This window comes from Astyanax mexicanus, unplaced genomic scaffold (assembly GCF_023375975.1).
Source record: "Astyanax mexicanus isolate ESR-SI-001 unplaced genomic scaffold, AstMex3_surface scaffold_38, whole genome shotgun sequence".
NCBI classification, from domain to species: Eukaryota; Metazoa; Chordata; class Actinopteri; order Characiformes; family Acestrorhamphidae; genus Astyanax; species Astyanax mexicanus.
The window spans coordinates 2,108,385-2,134,545 of NW_026040048.1; the positions used below are offsets into that span (position 1 = coordinate 2,108,385).

Here is a 26,161-nt window from a genome sequence, read left to right on the forward strand (position 1 = left end):
TGTGGATGAATGGAGGAACAGAAGTATGCAGACGTGGGAGGAGGCACACGTTCGTCTTCGAAGAGCCATCCACCGCATGAAAATTCAAGCTGATCGGAGAAGAAGGGCGGCACCTGACTTCACAGTTGGTCAGATGGTCTGGCTGTCCACTCGGGACCTGAGACTCAAACTACCCTCCAAGAAGTTAAGTCCGAGATTTATAGGTCCTTTCAGAATCATTCGACAAATCACTCCAGTCTCCTACCGCTTAGACTTACCTGCTCATTACCGTATTGCTCCCACATTCCATGTCTCTCTCCTCAAACCCTTTTGTTCTTCTGATCCCCAGACTCCAGGGTCCATGGCAGAACCTCCCTCTCCACTGGACATTGACGGGGCCCCAGCGTACTCTGTTCGCGCTTTGTTGGACTCTAAGCGTCAAGGAGGACGTTTGCTCTACCTTGTGGACTGGGAGGGCTACGGACCAGAGGAACGATCTTGGGTCCCGGTGCACGATATCCTCGACCACTCCCTTATCGATGAATTTCACCGGGAACATCCTGACCGTCCGGCTCCCCGTCCTCGTGGTCGTCCACGACGTACAGTAGGGAGGTTGGCTGGGGCCAACCGTCAAGGGGGGGGTAATGTCACCTATGACCCTGGTGTTGCTCCTCCTCGCCTCATGAGGTCGCACTCGCCTCAGTATTAGCGCTTTACTCACCTGTTGCCTGTTTGTAATCACTACCTGTATATATACTCACCACTCCTAACGCTCTATGCGACGTCTTGTCTAAGTTCTACTTGCAATTCGAAGCGTTTTCTCTGTCTCAGCTATTCTGGTATTCTGACTTTTTGCTATCGTTTTTTGGACTCTGTTTTTGGATCTCCCTTGCCTGTTTTGTTGTATTCGGATTTACTCTCTGCTATTAAACCTGCATTTGGATCCTACTTACGTGGTCTTGTGTAACAATATGGCACAGCCCTAGTCTGTAGTAATTGCATTTGCACACTATGTGCCCCACTCTGCCATTTTTACTTTTAACACCACCTGCCACTGTCTCATCAGAGGCATGCCCAGATGCCCATGGAGTTTATCCATGCACTTGAAGTTCATACACATTACTGAGTAAAATTATGAGTTACTGTGAAGAAATTTGATAAAGCTTTGATTTTAGTGTTTTCCTGGGTTGTTCCATGAGTTAATTATTTTGGTTTTCATTGACTGTCATGTTGTTTTGGTTTTGACTAAGTAGAAAATGTATTCGTAAAAAGTTCCTCAAAGTTCTTTAATCAAGAATCAATATGTGATTTAAGTATTCCCTTACTTTTTTTTACTAATGTGAACATTGGGCACAACATCTGAACATCGGGGCTGTATTAGTTTATGTTATGAAGCATCTAGCAAGTAATACTAAGCAATATATTTTTTCTTTTTTCTTTAGTGTATCCTAGAGATGGAAAGGTGCTTTGTGTCGACATTTGATGTAAAAAGTGGCAAATAAATACATTTGCATTGAATTACATTAACAGGGTATTCTCAGTGTGTGTATGCAGGACACGTACTTGGGGTTAGACTCAATTCTGTTCCTGAAGTCGGAGTTATGCTGCCAATGTCTAAAAAAAAAACACACACACATTTAAAAAAAGCTAAATTAAGGATCTCAAATATTGAACAGAATCCTACTCAAAAACCTATAAAACTGAATAGTACCTGTACAGTAGGCCATATTGCAGTATTCAGTGCTAACAAGCTCATAGACGAAGTAATTTCCTGGACATGCTTTTACTCGAATTGGAGTGGATCTAAAGTAACAGCAGTCATATCCTGCATTTCCACAGACCTGGCGAGTGACGACTCCATCCTCCATTTGAGGGTGAGGACCATTGAGCCATAGACTGTGATAAGTGCCACATTTGTTCACATCAACACAGCTCTCCGGCATATGGATGTTCATCCCATAATAGAACAGCCGGTACCAGCCGTTCCAGTCAAAGTTTCTGTCACAGATGCTCAATCCAGTCTCATTACTGGCTCTCCAGGGTTGATCCAGTGAGATATAGTTGTGGCACGGATCATAACTGAGGCTGTTAAAAGCAACTGACAAAGAAAAAAAAAAAAACATGTAAATTCATAAGATTGCATTTTTCTGTCTGGTAGTTTTTATAGCAAAATGAAACTGAATGACTGATAATGTTATGATGTACAGTGATATTTATTGTGTAAATATATACATTTTTAAGTCTAGCCTGTAAGTGATGCAGAAGATTTACCTGCACAGTATGTTGGCATTGGGAGTGATACATCTGGTTTGGTGAGTTTATAGACGTAGTAACCTCCTGGACAGGCCTTCACTTGGACTGAGTGGGATCTGCTAAAAGTGCACAGTGAACCATAGTTCCAGGAGTTGTGGGATCTGTAAATTTCGCGGGTGACAATGCCATCTTCTAGCCGTGGATGAGAACCGTTGAGCCACAGTGGAGTGTTACCTCCACATCTTGTATAGTATTCTTGACACCAGTTAGTGTCAGCAATTTGTGCACTTTTGCCCTCAATGTACAGTCTGTACCAACCCTTCCATTCAGCAATAGTGTCATCATGACCCACGTAGTAATAGTTATGAATGCGTGCATTTCTCCAGTAGTCGTCAACAATGCTGTAGGTACTACAGGGGTCAAAACTCTGATCGGCAGGACTGGAAACTGTGAAAAACAAGATTTCTGTGAGTAAGATTTTACAGCTACATTCCACAGAAACTATACAAGCAGGGGTGTTTTTAAACTAGTATAATACAGTAATATGGATATTTTTCAAGCCTCAACTTTACAAATTAAATTTTTCACTGAACCCTAAGGGTGGCAGAGTCTGGGTGCATTTCCTAATTTTAGGAACACAATTTGTTTTGTCTCCAAAACAGGTTTTAAGCCTGCTTAAACAGGTTTTAAGTAGAACTTTGTTGACAATTCATCTGTGCTGAAAAGGCCCCAGATAAAACTAGAACTATAAATTTCAATATACATTGCCCATGTCAGTGTCATAAATGTGAATCAATGTCAATGACTGTACATAAAGTAACTGTATATAAATAAATATATATATTTATTTATATACAACTCTGAAATCATAGCTTTAGGGCTTGCTTTTCCCTTTATTTAGGCTATTAAATCAAAATAAATTAACTTCCATGTAAAAGTAATACATTAGTACTACATCATGTAATACTACTGCATCTGCTATATTGCAACTGGGTAGGTGAACTTGAACCATGAAAGCTTGACATGGTAAAACACTCATCTCTTGTTTTGTCCTTTTGTTTCTTATTCCTCTGGATGTCTGCCTCATTTGCCTGTGGAAGACCTTATGTGAACTTCGGCAATAAAGGCCCGCAAGCATGAAACATCTGGCCTGTGAGTTTGTTTGAATTATAATGAACATTAATGAAAAAATAAAATGCTTCTCTGGCGAAATTTAGTTTACACGCGTCCCCTGTCTCTCCGTCGCGCTCGGCATGATTTTAGTTTCCACCTGCTCCTGTTTTTCCGCCCATTCTCAGGCTACCTATCTCTTTATAAGGCTTTTTTTCCAAGTTGAATCTCAATTCACTAGCCGGGGCTACCTGGAACACAAGCGCCGGCTTTCAGAACGCCAATCGTGTCACTCTTCTTCCAATGCCGCTTTCATTTCTCTCCATTCAGCTTACGGCACAGTGTCCATTTCTTACCCATGAAATCTACTCCTCGTTTATACCGTGTATTTCGTACTAATCAAAAGCCCTGGTGTGTCTCCATTTCTCGCCAATCAAATCGCAGTGCTTGCCCGACGCTCTATCCATTTTCAACCAATTACATGTTTCTCCACTGCGAGCCTTCCATTTTGGGCCAATCAAAATCCACACTATCTTAAAGCGTGGCTTAAAAAGACAGAAAAGGGAATAGAAATGCCATAGCACCTAAGCACCATGTATATAGTTGTACTGTATATAGTTTGTGAAATGTGTGTTTTTATTAGTATTTTTTGTTGTTGCTGAAGATTTATCTCATAGTCTCATCTCATGTTACTTAAATAAATTTTATGCATTTAGAAAGTCAGTAAATGTTACGCAGCCTGGTTCTCCTTCCACACTACCGGACTCTATTTCCCAGAATTCCCCTGATTATGACATCAATAATAACCCTTCACCTTCACCCAATCACGTTATGCTCCGACGCTCTGATTCACCTGTGTTCTAAATTACTTCCGGTTCATTCTTATCTAGATCCTGTATTTAAGGCATCCATTTGTAAACAAACACCGCGAGGTATTGCCGACTTATGTTGCGTACTAAGCGTTCTCCTGATTACTGTTTTTGCCTTCTCGTTACGACCCTGTTTTCGGATTATCGGTTTATGTCTTTTGTTTTGCCCTTATTGGATTTGTTGTATGGTTGGACTGTTTCTCGGTTTCGAACTCGGACTGTATTTTTGACTACGTCTCTGGTTATCGGTGAGATCATTGTTTACTTGGTTATTCTGTTAGCAGAACCTGTTAGCCTTCCTGCTAATAAACCTGTCTGTATTTTTAACTCGGCTCGCGTCACTCCTCTCTACCTGGCGTCACAGTAAATTGATAATTCCCATAATTCTTCTAAACAATATATGTTGCTGACCTCTCACTGCAGTCCAGTTATCACTGTTTGTTTGATGCCATCAGTACTGCCTTATTACATTTATTGAAGGATTGAAAAGAAACACAATTCATAACAGAGTATAAGTATTGGATGTTAACTGTAGAGTAAAATAAGCTGGGCTCTGTTGAGGATCTTATATTCTATATGCTAATGCTACATGCTATCTTACTTTAATAATCAAGTTAATCATATATTTTATTTTACTTTTCTATTTTACTTTAAATAATCAAGTTAATCATATATTCTATCTTACTTTTATAATTAAGTTAATCATATATTCATTCTTCTGCAGGCTATTTTCTATAATCAAGTTAATCAAAATATATATCCATTCCGCTTAATTAGCTAAAATATTTATATCCACTTCAAAGCTAAAGATATTTAATCCTGTTTTTAAGGCCACTCTAAGGCAAGAGTGTTCAGCCAGAGTTGCTTTCGCAAACCAGCTAAGACCAGTTGCTCCACAGCGGTTAAAAAACAGAAGTTCTTGCTCCCTGAGAAGATGGTAGCTGTTTATCTACAGGTAGCAGGTGAGGTTCGGCTCAACAAACACAATGACAATGTAAAAGGCAGACTCTGTGCATATGTTCTGGAAGCACGTATACATGACTATGCAGAATTTATAGCTTCATATAAAAATAGGAGTCAGATCAAGGAGGGGTCAGAATTTCACTGGGGTATGCTGAACGCTGTCTGACTGTAAATTCTCCTGTGCTTGTCAATAAACCTGTGAGTGTTTGAACTTCACTTCTGATCTCAAGAGTCTTCATTCTTCACAATCAACGAACACGCAAGGACTGACTTTGTGATAAAGAGCTTCAGTCCGACAGCTCCTAACGATTAACAATTGTTAAGTGTTTTATAATGCTTTTGTTGGTAAAAATAATTACACACATTTTGAGTGTGAATTCAAATGAATTCCTTTGAAATTCAAATAATAATTTAAGTCTCGTTAGTAAAAAAAAATACATGTTATAAAAAAACACCTTCAAGTATATAAAATATTGTGGTATCTGTTTTACTATATAAACTATTTTGGCATACATGTTATACTAAAATATAAAATAAAAAAGTGGTTCACTTGTTATACTATGTAAAATATTGTGGTATACTTGTTATACTACATAAAATATTGTGTTATACCTGTTATACTATATAAAACACTGTAGTATACTTGGTATACTATATAAAACACTGTGGTATAGTTGGTATACTATATAGAATACTGTGGTATACATGTTATACTATGTAAAATATTGTGGTATACATGTTATACTATATAGAATACTGTGGTATACCTGTTATACTATATAAAACACTGTGGTATACTTGGTATACTATATACACTATTGTTGTATACCTGTTATACTATATAAAACACTGTGGTATACGTGTTATACTATATAACATTTTGTGATAAGCCTTTTATAGTATATAAAGTGTATTTTTTTCACATAACTAAGAAAATTTACAGGAAATTAAGATTAGTGTATAGAAAAGCATTTATTTAAATGCCTCTAAGTTTCAGTAGATTTTAGTTACATTTAAAATCTTAGATGTTGTACTTTTCATAGCACACTGGGATTTGAACTTGCAACCTTTGTATCTTCCCCGATCTTCCCTTTAGCTCAAAAAATGCCAATAAAAAAAGAAACATATTCAACAAAATAAACAATGCAGTTCTTTAAAAGATCCAGAAACATTTAATTTTTCAGTTTTTGCCCCAATAGTTAACTTTTCTTTTTCTCGCTTTTTTCCTTTTCCCTTCTTCCCCCTTCTTCCCTTCTATTGTTCCCCAGCTTCGGGGCAACGGGTATCATAATGAACCTCAACTCTGGCGACTCTGGTTCGATCCCCGGTTCACCTGCTTCATTTTCCAAAAACTGATTTTTTTGTGGTCCGCCACGTAATGGCTTGGAAAATGTCTGGCCCGCAGCCAAAACTATTTGCCGACCCCTGTTCTAAAACATCAGCGAGGGGAAAAAAATACCTGGTAAGTTTTATGACCAAGCTCAGCCTACACAGTGAATGGATGAAAATGCATGTGGAAACTTACTCATGTTTGTGTTGAGGTTTGTGGCTGGAGTTGGGGTTGGGTTTGGAGCTATAGTGCTGACATCTGGAAAAAAATATTTCCAATTACAATACACTCGATATAGATAGACAGAATCATGAATAAAATTATTATTATTATAACTACTCCTACTACTACTACTACTACTACTACTAATAGTAATAATAATAATAATAATAATAATAAGAAGAAGAAGAAGAAGAAGAAGAAGAAGAAATAAAATCTATTTTAAATATTGTACCTGTGCAGTAAGCCATGTTGCAGTAGGGTGGTCTGATGAGCTTGTACACGTAGTAGTCTCCTGGACATGCTTTTACTTGTATTGAGATTGAACTAAAGAAACAGCAGTTATTTCCTGCATTTGCACAAACCTGTCGTCTGACCACCCCATCCTCAACCTGAGGGTGAGCACCATTGAGCCACAGAGTGTAATAAGACCCACATTTGTTCACATCAACACAGCTCTCTGCCAAACGGATGTTCATTCCATAATAGAACAACCTGTACCAGCCGTGAAAGTAAAAGTCACTGTCACAGATGTCCAGTCCAGTCTCATTATTGGCTCTCCAGGGTTGGTCCAGAGAGGTGTAGGTCTTGCACGGATCAGAAGAGAGAGTATTCGAAGTTGCTGTTGAACAAAATACATTAGAAAAATGCATTATATAATAAATGTCACTCATTTACCACAATTTCACAATAAAAATAATAATAAAGATTAAAAAAGCAAAACTGCAATATAAAGATAAAATTGAGAGACAGTTTTGTTCAGGCAATGCTAGACAGGCATGGTCAGGTTTGGACCAGCTGATGGGTACGAATGGCAGAAATGTTAATTGTGGAGCACATCATTTTGCAGAGTCCATTAGTTTTAGAGGATCGTAATACTTTTTTATAGTAGTACTTTTTTTAATACAGCTGATTTTAAACTGCAATGCGAGAGGGTCACTGGTAGCATCCCATCTTATTCACCAATTAGAGAGAGAAGACAGAGAAGGACCTGGTCCTGATGGCCTGAGTGGGAGGGTAATGAGGGAATGTATCCATCAGTTGAATTGAGTCCTTACACAGTTTTTTCAGCGTTTGTTAGGTAAGGGCATTGTTGTAATGTTTTACATTGCAAGTAAGCTTTACCCATTCCAGTTTTCATAGAGTCACAGGGGTAGTGAGGATCCCATTCTCAGATTATGGGATAAGATTAGTTGTCATCTACAACAGCCAAAAGCTTATGCCAGAGTGCTTTTTGTCAATTTTACAGCTGCATTTAATACAATAAAAAGATTAAAGATTTTCTGTCAGATCATCCTCAAAGAGTGAATATTAGTTGAATGATTTCAGAATGGGCAGTGGTGAAGTGTTCTTTCTCCTGTATTGTTTTCGATTTATACTAATAGTTTTAGGATTTGCGAGACTTTTCTCTGTTTATTTAAATATGCAGATGATATGGCACTCCTTGGACTAATTAATGGAAAGGATGGGTGTACAGTGGAGCAATACCTGAAGCATGTTGATGTTCTTCAGGACTGGTGTCAGTGTAGTAATTTCGAGATCAATAACGGGAAGACGAAGGAGATTATTTTTAGTATTAGAGGACAGACTGGTTTGCATTTATTAGACTTTGTTCAAATCTCAAGTATTGTGGTGTAATTTATTATTTAGAAAGAGCAGAATTGACTGAAGTATTGATTAAAGAATATTAATTGTGTAGGCCCCTAATATTTACTTATATTTCTTTTAATAATTACTTTCATTGTGCCGTAAAAGAACAATTTAGAAACAAGTGAATTGTAACATTAGGTCATTTTGCAGAATTTGTGTACCCATTTTAAATCCACTCAATAAAAAATATATACTATATAAGAGAGGGTATTCCTGTAAAAGAGGAAAGATTTTTATTTTTTTAGTTTTATTTGAAGGAAAGTCCACAGATCATCTATTTGTTGTCTGTAAGTGGTTCACAGATTTAATTTTTTTAGTAACTAAACTCTTGTAAACCTGTCTTAAAATGTAAGATGTTTTTTTTATATATTTATATTTTATAAATATATTTATTCAGATTTTACCGAAGAATGCACTACATACAACATTCTAACATGATGAAATTAGAAAAGGTTAGTAAAAAAACAAAAACACAAACATAACTAACAGACAATAAACAAACACCAAAACACAGCAGTGCTGGGCATTCATCAGAGTGATAATGCTGTTGCATCGCTATTATACAGGTAATGGGTCAGTCTAAGAGGTGGCTCTTTGAAAAGAATGACGGGAGCCGGCTCCTGAGAGTGAGGCGATTATTATTATTATTTTTTTTTTACAGCACGTGATTTGTGTGTCTCCGCTGAGCAAGGGGAGTGCTTTTTTTAGCGCTGGATAAACACCATTTATTAGTTACAGTTATACAGTGTGAATCTCGTTCTGTTATAAAGTGTAATTATATATAAAGTGTAATTACCGGTTACCATGCTGTCAAACTTGTTTTTATATATTTAGACTTTTAGTCAAAGTTTCAAGATGATACATTTAAACTACAATAGAAGACAGCGTAAAAATATTCATTATGGAATAAAAGAAAATTATAGAAAAAGAGAAATATTAACAGGCCAGGCCAGTGAAAGCTCATCATAAATTCATACAGTTTTTATGAATTTCTTATTCTTAGCAATTCTAAAGGATTTCAAAAGTGAAGTAAAGTCCAGCCATTGTTTTTGTATTTCATAATATATTGTAGTATAAATAAAGCCATATAAATAATACATATTTCATATAATGTAGGTTTTTAAACCAGTAATTCATTTTACACATAATTAGGTAATAAATTGATTTAAGCAACCAAAAAATCTAAAGAGCCACTTGGGAGCCGAAAGAGCTCTTCTTAGTGAGCTGAGCCAAAAGATCCTGCTCCCTAGAATTCCCATCATTAGAAGACAATCCCATGATTCATTTCACCAGCTCAGAGTTTCAGTGCTCAGATTTTGGCAGATGGAGTTTCGTACAAATGTAAATAATTTTATTTTGTATTTCCACTCACTGATGCATGTGTTTATCGAACTAGTACATTTTACACTGTATTAAGTTGTTTTCCAGTGTTGTTTTCGCCTGTACTTTATTTAAAGTAGGCCTGACCAACTGAAGCTCCCATTAGCTTAATGCATTAGCCGATTCACAGGTTAAGCAAAACGCATTAGCCAGATTTCCCAGTACCAAATGCGGCTGGCTGATTGTGTATGAATCTACTATTGTGTAAAACTTAGCTTTGATGGCTTATATGAACTAATTTATTCTATTATGGTTACATTACTCATGCATTTAAATGAAGCATCTAATCGGAAATAAATAAAATAAATAAATAAAACTGACCATATTCTGAGTATGAACTGACAAAGTGCATATATTTAAGTTTATCTGTAATATTTGGATGCATACATTGCTGCGGAAGTGTAAAGAAAAGAGAAATAGCTGCTGCTGCTTTGAGATTCATCCAGAGGTGAGTGGGCTAACATGAATTTGTAAACAGAGCTCGCGAGCACAGCGTGCTAGATATATGCTGACTTTAAACATGTTTCGCACTCGCTGCCTCATAAGGTTCCTTATCGGTTAAAATGATGCCGTATGAGAGAGCTGCCTTTGAAGGCAATGACTACCTCTTTATGAAAAGCTAATCATCTATCTAAATAGCTCATCATTGAACATTTTGTGTATAATGGGTTTGAAACTAAAAAAACTAAAAATAAAACAACAACAATTTTTTTTTTCCAAATGTTCCAGATAAAGTAGCAGGGTTGAACAAAGAATTAGTTCCTGCTAACTACTACTCTTATGCTAACATTTAACAACACAGCAAAAAACTGATTTATGGAATTTACGTAAAAATTATGAAGCTAGGTTAGCTAGTTTTAACTTATAAATTAAAGCTATGTTGGCTAGTTATTCATAACTTATAAATTAAAGCTAGGTTAGCTAACTTAGTAATAACTTATAAGCTAGTTATAACTTATAAATTAAAGCTAGGTTAGCTAGTTATAATTTATAAATTAAAGCTAGGTTAGCTAGTTATAATTTATAAATTAAAGCTTGATTAGTTAGCTATAACTTATAATACACCACACTAAGCAAAAGGCCAAGCTCAAGCCCATTAATTCCTGCAATTTTTTTTTTAAGGTAAGGCTCCTCTGCTTTTTATTTATCTTATCACATGGTCCATTTGTTTTGATTGTGTCCTAAAACATGGCGGGCCCTACCCAGCATGCAAAGTACCATTACGTTGTTGCTCTATTCTTCAGAATTTGTAGTTTTAACAAATTTAGGGTGTTTTTACTGACTTTTTTTATCTCCTACAACGTTATTCCTTTACAGGTTTAAAACATGTATTTTGCAAATTAGACTATGACGTCATTAAGGGATTTTTAGTTCAGCCAATAGCAACACTACCGTCACCCAGCAGGTATTATTTGAGGGGTGGATCTCAGCAGTGACACTGGCATGGTTTTGCATACTTAAGAAAAAAAAGTTGATTTGAAAGACTTATTTGTGTGTTTATAAATATTAATAAATATATATGATGAACCACAAACTGCTATTGAACTTATGTTTTATGTCAGTTGTATTTGTAGAGGGTTAGAAAATTGCCTCCATCTACAGTTGTAGTAACACAGACACCCCCCACTTATTTTTTTATTTTTATTATTTTATTGTTATTTTATTATTTTTGTATTTTATTGGAATTATCAGAACCATTCTAAAAGCTATTCAAGCTAGTCTTACACTTTTACATGGTGTTACACCACCCAACCGCTGGATGGCGCTTCATCCCAGTGAGCTGCATGGAGAACACACTAAAATTCGAGGACTGAGCATGCTCAGTTTAGAAATAAACTCGTGCTGCCTTCGAACAAGGTGCTTAATTGCTTTGTGTCCTCCACTGACTTGCAGGTAACTAAAAACACTACTTTAAACACTCTAGTTTACAGAAATAGTAATAAAAATGGCTAGGAGAGCGTTTTGTTAAGTGTTTTGAGGTGTTTTGTTGTTTAAAAAACGTTTAGTTTTGCCTGTAATCTAATCTTTGGTTCTGGGGTGACTAATCACTAAGCTGAGGGTGCCATCTTACCTAACAATGAGAGAGTCCATACATATGCTTTTCATGAGTATTTCTGAATGTTTTGTTCATGTAAAATAGCCAACTTTGTACATATTACAGAGTCATGCTTTGTTAAACAGCACTTTTGTTCTGAAACTAGAGCTAGTGACACCATATCGGTGCAGTTTTCTAGTATTCTGAGGTATGGTATCCACCATTTTGTGAGTTTCTGAGTACTATGCATAAGTGAGTTATGAGTATCCATGCAAATGCATTTCGTCTGTGTTTTGGAGTTAAAAAATGGTTGTTTCTGATCAATCGAAGCCTTATTAGTGCAGTTCATAAAGTTAAAATGTACTACAGTGCAACTTCTATTTTTTCTGTGAGTGTAAGCAGTAATACTGGCAGTATTAAGCTACCTTGGCTGCCTCGAGTATATGTGTTTGTTGAGATGTTGGTGTAAATGTTGTATGTGTAGCTGTGTAATGGGGAAAATGTAATGTTGAGTAAATGTGTGATAGTATAAGCTAATATTTGAATATCTTATATATATATATATATATATATATATATATATATATATATTTAGATTTACATATACATATATTTTACATATACTCTGAAATGCATATTAGCATTTTACTGTCATGTTATTGGAGATACTATGAAACTAGCTAAACTTGTATATGTTGACAAAGAAACCAAATATAATAAGTATTCTGTATTTTACATATTTACAACATATTTACAATGGGAAGTATATACAGGGTAAATTACAACAAGAATGTGTATGTGTATTTCTATATGAACAAATTATATTTTATACCTTGCTATTATATATGAAAAGAACTAAATAATAATTATTGAAGTGATGAAATGAATGAAAGAAATGTTGATTTTTAGAAATAAACTCATGCTGCCTTCGAACAAGGTGCTTAATTGCTTTGTGTCCTCCACTGACTTGCAGACTTGCAGATCCAGTTATTTCTCAGGATACACAGTGCTGATGGGTCTGTGTATCCCTTGCTGCTGGCCCAGAAACCCCTAGACCTGGCGCCGGCAACAATTGGGGGCTCGTCCGGGATCTAGCGCCACCTCGCGGGGAAGGAGAGTACTGCAACTGAGACGGGGAGTCCAGCTTCAGGGAAGGCTGCATTATCGTGCGTCATCCAGAGAGCGGAGGCCGCTGTTGTCCAGTCCCAATGGCTACTTCTACCCCACGACGGATGCTAGTCTACACGATTCAGAAGAGACTTTCAGCTTTGAATGAGAGTCAGCTGCGGACAATTGCACACGCCATAGAAGAGGAAGAGTCAGCAGTCACCTTAGCTGACTTAGGTGAGCCAGACCTTTATGACTTCATTGTTGATTATCTACGGAGTGAGCGATTGAGAGACATGGAAGATGAGGGCATGACTCAACTCCTCATTCTTAATGACATGCTCATTGAGCTGTTGGCCAAAGAAGTAGGAGCTGATAAAAGTGACTGTGCTGCATCACTTCAGACCGACCATGCACCTTCTCATCAGCCAGATCCTGTCACGCCAGCTCCTCCCGATCCTGCTCCTTCTGTTCCACATCAGACTGCTGGGACTGCTGTCAATGACACTAACACCTCACATCAGAACAACCCAACCTTGACACCAGCCAGGTCTTCCACAAGGGTTGCTGATAGTGTCCCGCCAGGTAGATCCAGTCCACAGTCCAGCATCGCTGACCAGGTAGTGAGGTTTACTGATGTAGCTGCTCTGTTTCCACGCCGGGAATTCAAACTTCATGGTGGTCAAATTTCTGATACAGGGTCTGACATGTCATACAGTAGCCTTTGTAAACAACTTGATGAAGGGTTACAAGAAGGGTTTAGTGAGTCTGAGATTATCCGTACAGTGCTCAGGATAACCAAACCAGGTACCTTTAGAGAGATGCTTACCAATAAGGATGACTTGTCTGTAGGAGAGCTCAAGCGGTTTCTCCGCTCCCACATTAGAGATAAAAACAGTTCTGAACTCTTTTTAGAGTTAAGTAATGCTAGGCAACAAGATAAGGAGAGTCCACAGCAGTTTTTGTATCGCATTATGGGTCTAAAACAGCGAGTTCTTTTTGAGTCCCAACAATCTGGTGCTGACTTTTGCTATGACCGAAAGCTTGTTCAGGGCACATTCCTACACACGCTTTACCAGGGTCTTCATGAAAAAAGTAGCCATGTTAGACGTGACCTCAAACCTTACTTGACAGACTTGCAGGTTAGTGATGACTGCCTTTTAGAACAGATCACTAAGTCCACCAGTGAGGAGACCGATAGGTTAAAACGCCTTGGGTCAGTTGCCAAAGCCCGAACATTGACTGTAAGTACAGCTCAGCATACCAGTAGCGGACAGAACGATCAGTCTAAATCTGCCCATGTTGACTCAGAGTTACAGGCCAACCGAGCTGCAATCATGGAATTGACAGCCCAAGTGTCTTCCTTAACTAAAAGCTTGGCCCAGATGGTAAAACCCACTGAGAGCATGACCTCTAATAACTCCTCAGCTCCTGTTTACCACCCAGCACCAATGCTTGAGACGAAAGGCAGGTGTCAAAACTGTGTACAGCGAAACAACTTGAGCTGTCCTCACTGCTTTATATGTGGTCAAGAAGGGCATAGGGCCATTGGCTGTCTGCAGAGGAAGCCGCCGGGAAACGGGGTGGGGTCACTGGGGCGGGGGCTGCCAGTGACCGTCGCTACTGAAAAGCCCTCTGTGCAGAAGCAATGTAAAGGAACCACCAAAGAAAAAAACCCACAGCATCCTTGTCCCCCTCCTAGAAAACATGTAGCTCAGCTCATAGGCAAAAAGTGTATGGTGTCGTGCACAATCAATAGGGTCCCAATCCAAATGCTGCTTGATTCAGGGGCTCAGGTGACTATAGTAGGGAGGGAATGGGTAGCAAAAATGTTGCCTGAGCTTAAGATAATGCCCCTTAACACTCTTTTGACCGATCACCCCCTTGAAGTATCTGCTGCTAATGGAACCGGGGTTCCCTTTGAGGGTTGGGCAGAAGTTGATCTTCAAGTATGTAGTGAGAGTCAGGGTCATGTAGCCATCCAGGTACCAATACTAATTGGTCAGAGCTCTGTTCAGTGTGCTCTTTTAGGTAGTAATGTCATAGCAGAGATAATCAAAGAAAACAAGGAAGAGCAGAGTGCAATTAATGTTATTGCCTTACTAAAGGAAGCTCTGAGTGTCAGTGAGAGTACAGTGGAGTCTCTGGTCTCTGTTCTTCAGATGTCAATACATAGAGAGACATCCCAATCCTTTAGTGTGAGAGTGGGAAAGCAGGGTGTACTAGTTCCTGCTGGTGAAATTTATGAAGTCAAGTGTAGGGTCAGAATCAAGCCAAAAGGGGGAACGATGCTCTTCCAACCTAGTCCTGAGTGTTATTGTCCTGAGGGGTTAGAGCCATTTCCCACACTAATAGATGTTCCCAGTGGTTTCTCTAAACTTGCAAAGATTCCCCTCCAGAACTCAACCAAACATGACATCTATCTTCCACGGAGAACTGTGTTGGGCACCCTTGAAGATGTTATAGCAGTACAGCCAGTAGAGCATTCCTGTGGGGCACCAGAATCTCAGAATTTCACCAGTACTCAAATGTGCACAGCACAGCTCAAACAAAGTGAAGGGTCTAGCTCAAGTCAAGAAAATGATGGAAATTCATTTATGGCAACCACAAAGGACAAGTGGCACCCCCCTGTTGATCTGTCGCACCTTAGTGAGGATGAGCAACAGGTGGTCAGAGAAATGTTATACTGTGAGTCAGATGTATTCGCGAAAGATGATGCTGACATTGGGTGCATACCGAACCTACAACTGAAAATACACCTGAGAGATGAAACACCTGTGCAGAAGTGTTATAATTCAATACCCAAGCCTCTGTACCAAGAAGTGAAAGAGTATGTCCGGAATTTACTAGACCATGGTTGGATAAGAAAATCCACCTCTCCGTACTCGTCCCCTGTGGTCTGTGTCCGGAAAAAGGACAAGAGCTTGCGTCTCTGTGTGGATTTTCGTGAGTTAAACCGCAAAACAGTTCCAGACCGCCACCCACTTCCACGTATCCAAGATTTGCTTGATAATCTTGGTGGTTATTCCTGGTTCTCTATACTTGATCAGGGCAGTGCTTACCACCAGGGTTTTGTTGATGAGGCTTCCAGACATATGACTGCTTTTAGTACCCCCTGGTCCCTTTATGAATGGAATCGGCTCCCGTTTGGTCTGACTAACGCGCCGGCTGCATTTCAAAGGACAATGGAGGGCATCCTTGATGGTCTGAGGGATGAATGCTGCTCTCCATACCTTGATGACGTCCTTTGCTTTTCCAAGACATTCTCTGATCATGTCAGGGACCTCAGGCGAGTGCTCTGTCGTCTAAGAGAGCATGGAGTGAAGTTGCGTCCTAAAAAATGTGAGCTGTTCAAGCGCCAGGTGAGGTACATAGGGAGGCTAGTATCTAGTGAAGGAGTTCAGGTAGACCCTAAGGACCTGGAAGCAGTGCTTCAGTTAAAAGAGAGAGAGCCAAAGACTGTAGGAGAGGTCAGAGCTTTATTAGGGTTCTTGGGTTACTATAGGTCCTTCATACAGGACTTTTCAAGGATTGCACGACCCCTGTTCAAGCTCCTGGAGGGTCCCAGTGAAGATAGCCACAACAAGACAAACAGCAAATCCAAAATAAGACGCACCACTCCGGGTCAGATGTCATCCAAGACACCTGTGCAGTGGACGCCGGAACACAGTACCATCCTGAGTAACCTGGTGGACATGTTGACCCACCCACCCATCCTAGCATATCCAAACTTCGAACTACCATTTGTGTTACACACAGATGCTTCCAATGAAGGTTTGGGGGCTGTGCTTTACCAGCAGCAGGGGGGAAAACTCAGAGTTATTGCCTTTGGCTCTAGAACACTAACACCTGCCGAAAGAAACTACCATCTCCACTCTGGCAAACTTGAGTTTCTCGCGTTGAAATGGGCAATCTGCGATAAATTTCGAGATTATCTGTATTATGCGCCCACTTTTACAGTATATACTGATAATAACCCCCTTACTTACGTGTTAAGCACAGCCCGGTTGAACGCAGTTGGACATAGATGGGTGGGAGAGTTAGCTGACTTCCATTTCACCATTAAGTACAGGCCAGGTAAAGCAAACACCGACGCTGACACCCTTTCACGGTATCCACTGCAACTCCAAGATCATCTTAAGGAGTATACTGAAATCATGCCTCCAGAAGTAGTGTCTGCTGTCTGGCAGGGAGGAGAAGCTGTGAAAAATCAAGATGTGCCCTGGGCGGCTGCCCTACAACTGCAGAGTGGTGACCAAGATGACCTTTCGGTCAGTGTTCCCCTCATAACTTCAGAGAATATTAGAGCTGCACAGAAGGAGGATATCGCCATCTGTGAAGTGATCAGATTAAAGAAAGTGTGCTGGAATCCTAACGACAAAGACAAGAGACAGATGGGACAAGAGACACGACGACTAGTACACGAATGGAATAGACTGAAAATTGACAAAGGAATTCTGTACAGGCAAATAGGACCACGTAAACAACTAGTACTCCCAGGTAAACTTAAGCCATTGGTACTTAAGCAACTCCACAATGATATGGGGCATGTGGGGGCTGATAAGGTCATCCATTTGGCCAGAGAAAGGTTTTACTGGCCTTTCATGCAAAAAGAAATCGAAGACTACGTCATCAGACAGTGCTCATGTATCAAGCAGAAGCGGCCTAACATTCCAGACAAAGCACCTATGGGGTCCATAACATCTACTTTCCCTTTTGAGCTTGTGTCTGTAGATTATCTTCACCTTGAACCAAGTAAAGGTGGCTACGAGTACATTTTAGTCTTATGTGACCACTTTACACGTTTCGCTCAGGCGTATCCAACTAAGAACAAATCTGGCAAAACAGCAGCCGAAAAGATTTTCTCTGACTTTATTCCTCGCTTCGGCTACCCTGAGAAGCTACATCATGATCAGGGGCGGGAGTTCGAGAACAGTCTCTTCCAGCGACTTGAGCAGCTAGCGGCAGTCTCCCATTCTCGTACCACCTGCTATCACCCACAGGGTAATCCAGTCGAAAGACTGAACAGAACTCTTCTCCAGATGCTTCGTACTCTGCAGGAGGAGAAAAAGACGGAGTGGAAGGACCACTTGCCTCATCTCATCCACGCATACAACTGTACAAGGCATGAAGCAACCGGCTATTCACCATTCTTTCTCCTTTATGGAAGAGCTCCACGCCTGCCTATTGATTTGCTGTTCGACCTCAAACCCCAAGAAGAGACTCTGACCAAGCAGGAATATGCACAGAAGTGGGCTTCTCGAATGCAGGAGGCATACAAGATCGCCGCAAGTAACAGCCAGAAAAGTTCTGCCAAAGGTAAAAAGCACTATGACCGAGGTGTTAAAGGCATTGTTCTTCAGCCAGGGGATCGTGTACTCGTCCGCAACTTGTCAGAGAGAGGTGGTCCAGGCAAGCTTCGTTCATACTGGGAGAGCAAGGTGCACAAGGTCATGGAACGAGTGGGAGATGGACCTGTGTATAGGATTCAAGCTGAGAAAGGAGACCGAAACATCCGCGTGCTGCATCGCAACCTCCTTTTGCTTGTGAATGACTTGCCAATTGAACCAAATGAGCAGACCAGTCAGAGACAAAACAAGCATCAAGGACGAAATCGTAACACAAACCGTAAAGAGCCAGACCAGTATTGTTCTGATGACTCCACTGATGAAGAATTCTTTTACAACAATCGACCTTTACCTGTGTATGAAAGGAGAATGACCAGATCCCAGCCATCCCCATCCAAACCACATTGCCACCTCCGAGCTGTAGCACCAGAATTCAGACCAGCGAGACAAGCAAGTGAGTCAGAGAGTGTGCAGCAAGAATCTGTGCAAGTGGAAGCACCCGACTCAACCCAAGCATCAACAAATGATGTGGAACTTGCTAGTGAAAATGTCCAAGAACTGCCTGAAGACAACGTGCTTCACCATGTAGATACAGAGGAATCCATAGAAGAAGCTGAGCCTGATGTAGATTTGTCAGATGATGCAGAGCTGCCTGTGAGGAAGTCCAGTCGTGCTGCAAGGTCCAAAGAAATATTCACATATGAGCAGTTAGGTCAACCTTCATACCAACATTGGAGACCTGGAGCAAATGCAATGTTTACCTGTGGGCCTTACCCTATGACAATCTATCCATCATTTCCTGAAGCATGCTACTATGTGAGACCAGTACTTATGACTTAGACGTTTGACGAACACTAAAACTATACATTATGTACATAGACACACATTCACAGACAATAAACTAAACACAATGACTTGAAACAGCATTAATTAGTTTAGTTCTGAATGTCCGGAGACATCTCTTGAAGCCGGGGAGAGTGTAGAGGGTTAGAAAATTGCCTCCATCTACAGTTGTAGTAACACAGACACCCCCCACTTATTTTTTTATTTTTATTATTTTATTGTTATTTTATTATTTTTGTATTTTATTGGAATTATCAGAACCATTCTAAAAGCTATTCAAGCTAGTCTTACACTTTTACATGGTGTTACACCACCCAACCGCTGGATGGCGCTTCATCCCAGTGAGCTGCATGGAGAACACACTAAAATTCGAGGACTGAGCATGCTCAGTTTAGAAATAAACTCGTGCTGCCTTCGAACAAGGTGCTTAATTGCTTTGTGTCCTCCACTGACTTGCAGGTAACTAAAAACACTACTTTAAACACTCTAGTTTACAGAAATAGTAATAAAAATGGCTAGGAGAGCGTTTTGTTAAGTGTTTTGAGGTGTTTTGTTGTTTAAAAAACGTTTAGTTTTGCCTGTAATCTAATCTTTGGTTCTGGGGTGACTAATCACTAAGCTGAGGGTGCCATCTTACCTAACAATGAGAGAGTCCATACATATGCTTTTCATGAGTATTTCTGAATGTTTTGTTCATGTAAAATAGCCAACTTTGTACATATTACAGAGTCATGCTTTGTTAAACAGCACTTTTGTTCTGAAACTAGAGCTAGTGACACCATATCGGTGCAGTTTTCTAGTATTCTGAGGTATGGTATCCACCATTTTGTGAGTTTCTGAGTACTATGCATAAGTGAGTTATGAGTATCCATGCAAATGCATTTCGTCTGTGTTTTGGAGTTAAAAAATGGTTGTTTCTGATCAATCGAAGCCTTATTAGTGCAGTTCATAAAGTTAAAATGTACTACAGTGCAACTTCTATTTTTTCTGTGAGTGTAAGCAGTAATACTGGCAGTATTAAGCTACCTTGGCTGCCTCGAGTATATGTGTTTGTTGAGATGTTGGTGTAAATGTTGTATGTGTAGCTGTGTAATGGGGAAAATGTAATGTTGAGTAAATGTGTGATAGTATAAGCTAATATTTGAATATCTTATATATATATATATATATATATATATATATATATATATATATTTAGATTTACATATACATATATTTTACATATACTCTGAAATGCATATTAGCATTTTACTGTCATGTTATTGGAGATACTATGAAACTAGCTAAACTTGTATATGTTGACAAAGAAACCAAATATAATAAGTATTCTGTATTTTACATATTTACAACATATTTACAATGGGAAGTATATACAGGGTAAATTACAACAAGAATGTGTATGTGTATTTCTATATGAACAAATTATATTTTATACCTTGCTATTATATATGAAAAGAACTAAATAATAATTATTGAAGTGATGAAATGAATGAAAGAAATGTTGATTTTTAGAAATAAACTCATGCTGCCTTCGAACAAGGTGCTTAATTGCTTTGTGTCCTCCACTGACTTGCAGACTTGCAGATCCAGTTATTTCTCAGGATACACAGTGCTGATGGGTCTGTGTATCCCTTGCTGCTGGCCCAGAAACCCCTAGACCTGGCGCCGGCAACATATTAATATAAATTTTTAATTTTAATCCTTACAACAGAAACAGCTTAATTAAAAATGTTTTGAAGGGAATACTTAAAAATGTAATGGAACGTTTTTGCAACTTTATTATTAAGTAATGTGTGCTTTCAGATTTTTAGATAAAAATTACCAAAAATGACATGCTAGTTTTACATAAAAATATAGTGCAATATTTTTGTAACCTTATTATCAAGTAATGTTTGTTTTATGATTTTTTTTTTATCCTTTTAATTACAGTTGCTTGCAAAATGTTTATATCCCTTGAATTATCTTAAAACCACAAATTTAAATGTATTTGGAAATGGACTTTAATTCATAGACCTACACAAAGTAGCACATATTTGTGAAGTGGAACGAAAATATTCATGGTTTTAAATAAAGATCTGAAAAGTGTGAAGCACAAAATATACCACTTTACTATGAAACCCCTAAATAAAATTCTGTTCAATCAATTGCCTTCAGAAGACACTTAATTAGTTAGGAGAGCTGTGCATAAATTAGTCTTAGTATAAATACAACTGTTCTGTGAAGCGCTCAGTGGTTTGTTAGAGAACATTAGTGAACAAACAGCATCATAAAGACCAATGAACTCACCAGACAGGTCAGAGATAAAGTTGTGGAGAAGTTTAAAGCAGGGTTAGGATATAAAAACATATCCCAAGTTTTGAGCATCCCAAGGAGCACTGTTCAATACATTATTAAAAAATGGAAAATGTATTCTACACCTGCAAACCTGCCAAGTCATTGCGATCCATACAAACTGACAACATCGAGCAGGGAGGGCACTGGTCAGAGAAGCAGCCAAGAGGCCCAAGGTCACTCTGGAGGAGCTGCAGAAATCCACAGCTCAGGTGGGAGAATGTGTCCACATGATAACTATAAGTTGTGCACTCCACAAATCTGGCTTTTATGGAAGTGCCAAGAAGAGAACCATTGTTGAAAGAAAGACACAAGGAGTGTCGTTTACAGTTTGGTGGTGGCAGCATCACGATGTGGGGATGCTTTTCTGCGGTAGAGACATGGAAGCTGGTCAGAGTTGGAGGGAAGATGGATGGAGTTAAATACAGGTCAATCCTAAAAATAAAGGGATTCACCTTCCAGCAAGACAGTGACAATGGCAGTGACCGTGAGCTGCAGTGGAATGGTTTAGATAAGAGAATATCTATGTGTTAGAATGGCCCAGTCAAAGTCCTGACTTAAATCCTATTGAGCATTTGGGGCAAGACACAAAATGTGTTGTTCACAGACTCTCTTCATCCAACCTGGCCTTGCTATTTTGTAGAAGAAGAATGGGGCAAACATCTCAGTCTGTAGATGCACAAAGATGGTAAACACGTATCCTAAAAGACTGCAGCTGTAATTGCAATGAAAGTGAAATCTAAGTACTTTTGCACATCACACTTTTCAGATTTTTATTTGATTCAAATTTTGAAAATCATGTATCATTTTTGTTCCTCTTGACCATTATGTGCTACTTTGTGATTATCTATTACTTAATTTCTCAATAAAATACATTTAAGTTTGTGAAAAAATGTGAAAATGTGAAAAAGTTCAAGTGGTATGAATACTTTTGCAACTGACTGTAAGTAATGCCTTTACATTTTTTTGTAAAACTGACCACAGATTATGTGCTAGCTTTATATAAAATATAGTGCAACATCAGTTTATGATCTTTAGTAAAAATGATCAAAAAAGCTGGATTACATTAAAAAATAAGCTTGCAGAAATGTTGGCTTATATTTTTAAGCCCTGTGTCAGGGATAGCTGATGATAAAACTTGAACTTTCTGAATTAGTGTGACAGGTGGTGTAAGAGACCAGGCTGTGACTGGCCAACGTGCTATTCCTCCCCAGGCCACCAGATGGAGATGTAGAGTGACAACAGTCTAACTAGGAGTAATTATCAATACCTGGGGCATAATTTTCAAAGGGTGCATACCATAAAAACAGGCCTAAAATATGCATGCGCAACATCTAATGCAAGAACTGTGATTTATAAAGAGATACTTAATGTGGAAATGAGCGTACATTTAAGCAAGATTGGAGGCATGCGTATCCATTTGAAAGATTACAGAGAGAGTGGGAATTAGTGACATTATTTGGTAAAACATTGCGGAAATGGAAATGCCAAACCATCCTCGCGCATATTCATACCGCATAAATCAAGATTAAGAACGGAAGATTACCTATTACTTGTTTAAATATTTTTTTGTTTGTATGTATAAAGTGTATAAAATGATTTCGATATCTTATCTTCTGCTCTAAATGTAATGTATTGTAGTATTATTGTTATGCTAAAGACCTAGCCAAAAAACAACCCGACAACATGTTTTTAGAGATCATGAAGATTTTTTTGTGAATAATGCTGACTGGTTAATGAAGCAATTTAGGTTGGGGGCAGATTTATAGAGACCATCGTAACTGAATCAGGTAAAAAATGTCCACTTTACAGGTGTAAATATACATTGTAAAATGTGTGCAGGTTAATCAGCTGTTTAAATCTGAACACCTTTTAACTCTGTAACAGTTCAGCTTGTGGAGCTTTATTATTAACTGCTGCATGTTGGCTAAAACCACCAAACAACACATTCTTTCTCACCTCATCCTGAGAAACAAGGACTTCTACTTCACACTCTCCAAAATGTCACATCTTTGCTGTGCATTACTCCGTTATTCTGCTTTGGATAAATGGGGAATCCCACATTTCAATATTCATTAAGTGATTTGCATGGACCTTTTATGGGTAAATGTCGGCGGTACGGAGGCGAAACACAAGGTTGGTTCATCTTTGCACAATTTTTAAGCAGGTTGTGATTTAGAAAGAGTAACAGCATTCATGTGTGCTTAGGCACGCATTTTTATATCTGATTTTTTTGGGGGGGCGCACACCATTTCTTGTTTTTTGTGCTTGCGCACACCTTCACACAGAGTTTTATAAATGAGGCCCCTGGTCTTCTCCTATTTAAGGGAAGCCACCATCTTTTTATTCTTGAGAGTGCCAAATGCTAGTTTGACCTGTTTTTTTTTTTTTTTTCTGTTTTCCAGATTTAAATTCCTAAGATGTAACTGGTACCTCTGTCTTTTCTGTCTTTAAACACTAAATGAATAAGGAAAAAAAAGAAATGAAAAAAGGAAAAACGTTTTCTTAAGTATTTTGAGTTCCTACTTCTCTGTGGTTATTGTTTGACATTCATGCCTGTTTATTACGTTTCCCATGTAAGGGGACACAACACGCTCAGTGCTCCTGCATGGCTAAGATAGGATTGGGTGGCTGACCATTGACTGTTGTCAGGGTTGTGCACTTTAGTCTTTTCTTGGTTTGAAATTGGTTTCAAATTTAAAACAGCGAGGAATGAAAAAAAATTATATTCTTCTAAACATTCAGAAGACCCGATATACTCTAATAAATATTGAATTCAATTTATTTAAATTGAATATAACATGTCTTAGGTTCTCTATCCACTTTCTAGTTTTTCGTAAAAATATGTTTTCAGTTTGATATTGCAGTATGGACTAATTAAAGTAATGTTTCAGCCTTGTTTTGACTGATTGTGTATTACAGATTGAGAACTGATGGTGTCGCTGTTGTATTCTGGGTGGCACTGGACTGACTGGACTGGTTCTGTGGGATTTTTGTAGACAATTAAATTCCTAGCTTTAAAAACAATGAGCTGTGTAGATGATTGACAAAAGCACTTTCATAATCTCTGCACTGCATAACAATTGTGAGATAATGACTGATGACTGAAAATCACATGATTAATAAGAACCAGTGCTTAGTATTTAATCAAGATGTAAGATATCAGAAAGTGGGTGATCAGGAGCTGTAAATCTGTCATATCAGCAGCCCAAATATAACCCGTTTTCTGCTGCTGTTGGTATCTGTAGTATTAAAACTTGATACACTGCAGTAAATGTTTCATTAAAATAAATGCAAATATATATGATCTCAGGTGAAATCACTATCATATCAGAAATAAAGCACTAATTACCTTCTGACTGTCCTATATTTACTCCTCCCGTGAAATAAAGATCATTGATTAATAACAATAGTGTTTCAATTAAAAGTTGTTAAAAGTAGTTTGTTTTTTTGGTAATTTTGCACTTTAACATTATATAACATTTACAAAAGCTTACCACTGATCAGCAGCAGTAGAGGAATACACAGTGGGATTGAAAACCCCATTGTGTCTTCCAGACCCCAGATTCAGCCCTGTAGAGAAACATTACATTAACATTACAAACCAATATTATATCTGTATATATTTCATATTTATAATATGATTTACTTCTCCTTTACTTTCTCCTTTTAACTGCTTCTGTAGCTACAACATTCTTCAATTTACTCTTTGTGATCTTTTGCTTTGTTTTTTTTTTAAGTGTAATATTTGAGGATGTAATATTTGAGTTGTTTAATAATTAAGCCCATTCTGTATTCATTTTTCCTTTGCAGTAACACATATCACCATTCTGCAGCATTTTCTCAAGATGCCAGTAAATCAATAAATAACAGAAAATTATCCTACAAAGACATCAATCCTATTATTAAATACTAAAGATGATTTACCTTATATGGCAGTTCAGCAGCAGGGAGAAGCCAGCAGGTGTATCTGAGTTTAAAGATTCTGGACCTGCTGGACTTCTTTACTCCGCTTTGTATTTGTAGATGTGTTTAGGAATGTGGGAGGGTTATAAAAGATCACCAGAGATTACCTTAAACCAGTTCTATTGAGATCACTTTATGCATGTCAACCATTGCACGAGACTATGTCCTTCCCAGAAGTGTACAAAGTGTTTCATGAACCAGAAGCTGACACTGTGCCAGAAACGTATTAAAAAAAAAAAAACATCAGTGTAGTCTAAACTAAAAGTGCTGTACGCTGCCCAAGCTAACATGCTGTCCTAAATATTTTATATACAGTCATTACTGTACTTGTATTACAGTGCAAATGCTGGTAAATAAACAGCTCAGTAAAGATCAGTTACAGCATTCCACCATGACTCATTATAATTCATACTTATTTACAACAAATGCAGTATAGCTAGTAATCGATTGAGATTAGATCCAGAACGAAACCTGAGGTGGCCTTAAAGAGGTTTTGTCGTCCTGTTTCCTTTGCAACTTGACACTAAGCACTTTATTTGTTTGCTAGACTCATTCAGTGTCGTGGCTATGACAACCTGGATGGGGATCGGCAGAATGTTGCCTGTGATTAAGCAAGTTAAAGTACTGTATACTTATAATACAAAGTACAAAGACATTGAAACAGTGTCCCAATGACTGTGCGTTCTAGATGGGTGTGTATGTGTGTGTGTGTGTGTGTGTGTGTGTGTGTTTGTGTGTAAGATTTTATTTTTAGTTCAGTCTCTGTATGTTGAGGAAG

General features: G+C 38.4%; 1 protein-coding gene across 1 annotated transcript; it reads right to left on the reverse strand.

Annotated features, from left to right (window-relative positions):
- Positions 1-1,516: 1,516 nt before the first annotated feature.
- On the reverse strand, positions 1,517-25,423 carry LOC125794047 (uncharacterized). Its single transcript, XM_049473451.1, has 7 exons — positions 25,345-25,423; positions 24,915-24,990; positions 6,959-7,345; positions 6,700-6,762; positions 2,251-2,679; positions 1,691-2,077; positions 1,517-1,593 (listed from the first exon to the last, which is right to left on the reverse strand). Exons 2-7 carry the CDS (start codon positions 24,961-24,963, stop codon positions 1,517-1,519), a joined length of 1,392 nt encoding a protein of 463 aa, XP_049329408.1. The 5' UTR covers positions 24,964-24,990; positions 25,345-25,423.
- Positions 25,424-26,161: the final 738 nt, after the last annotated feature.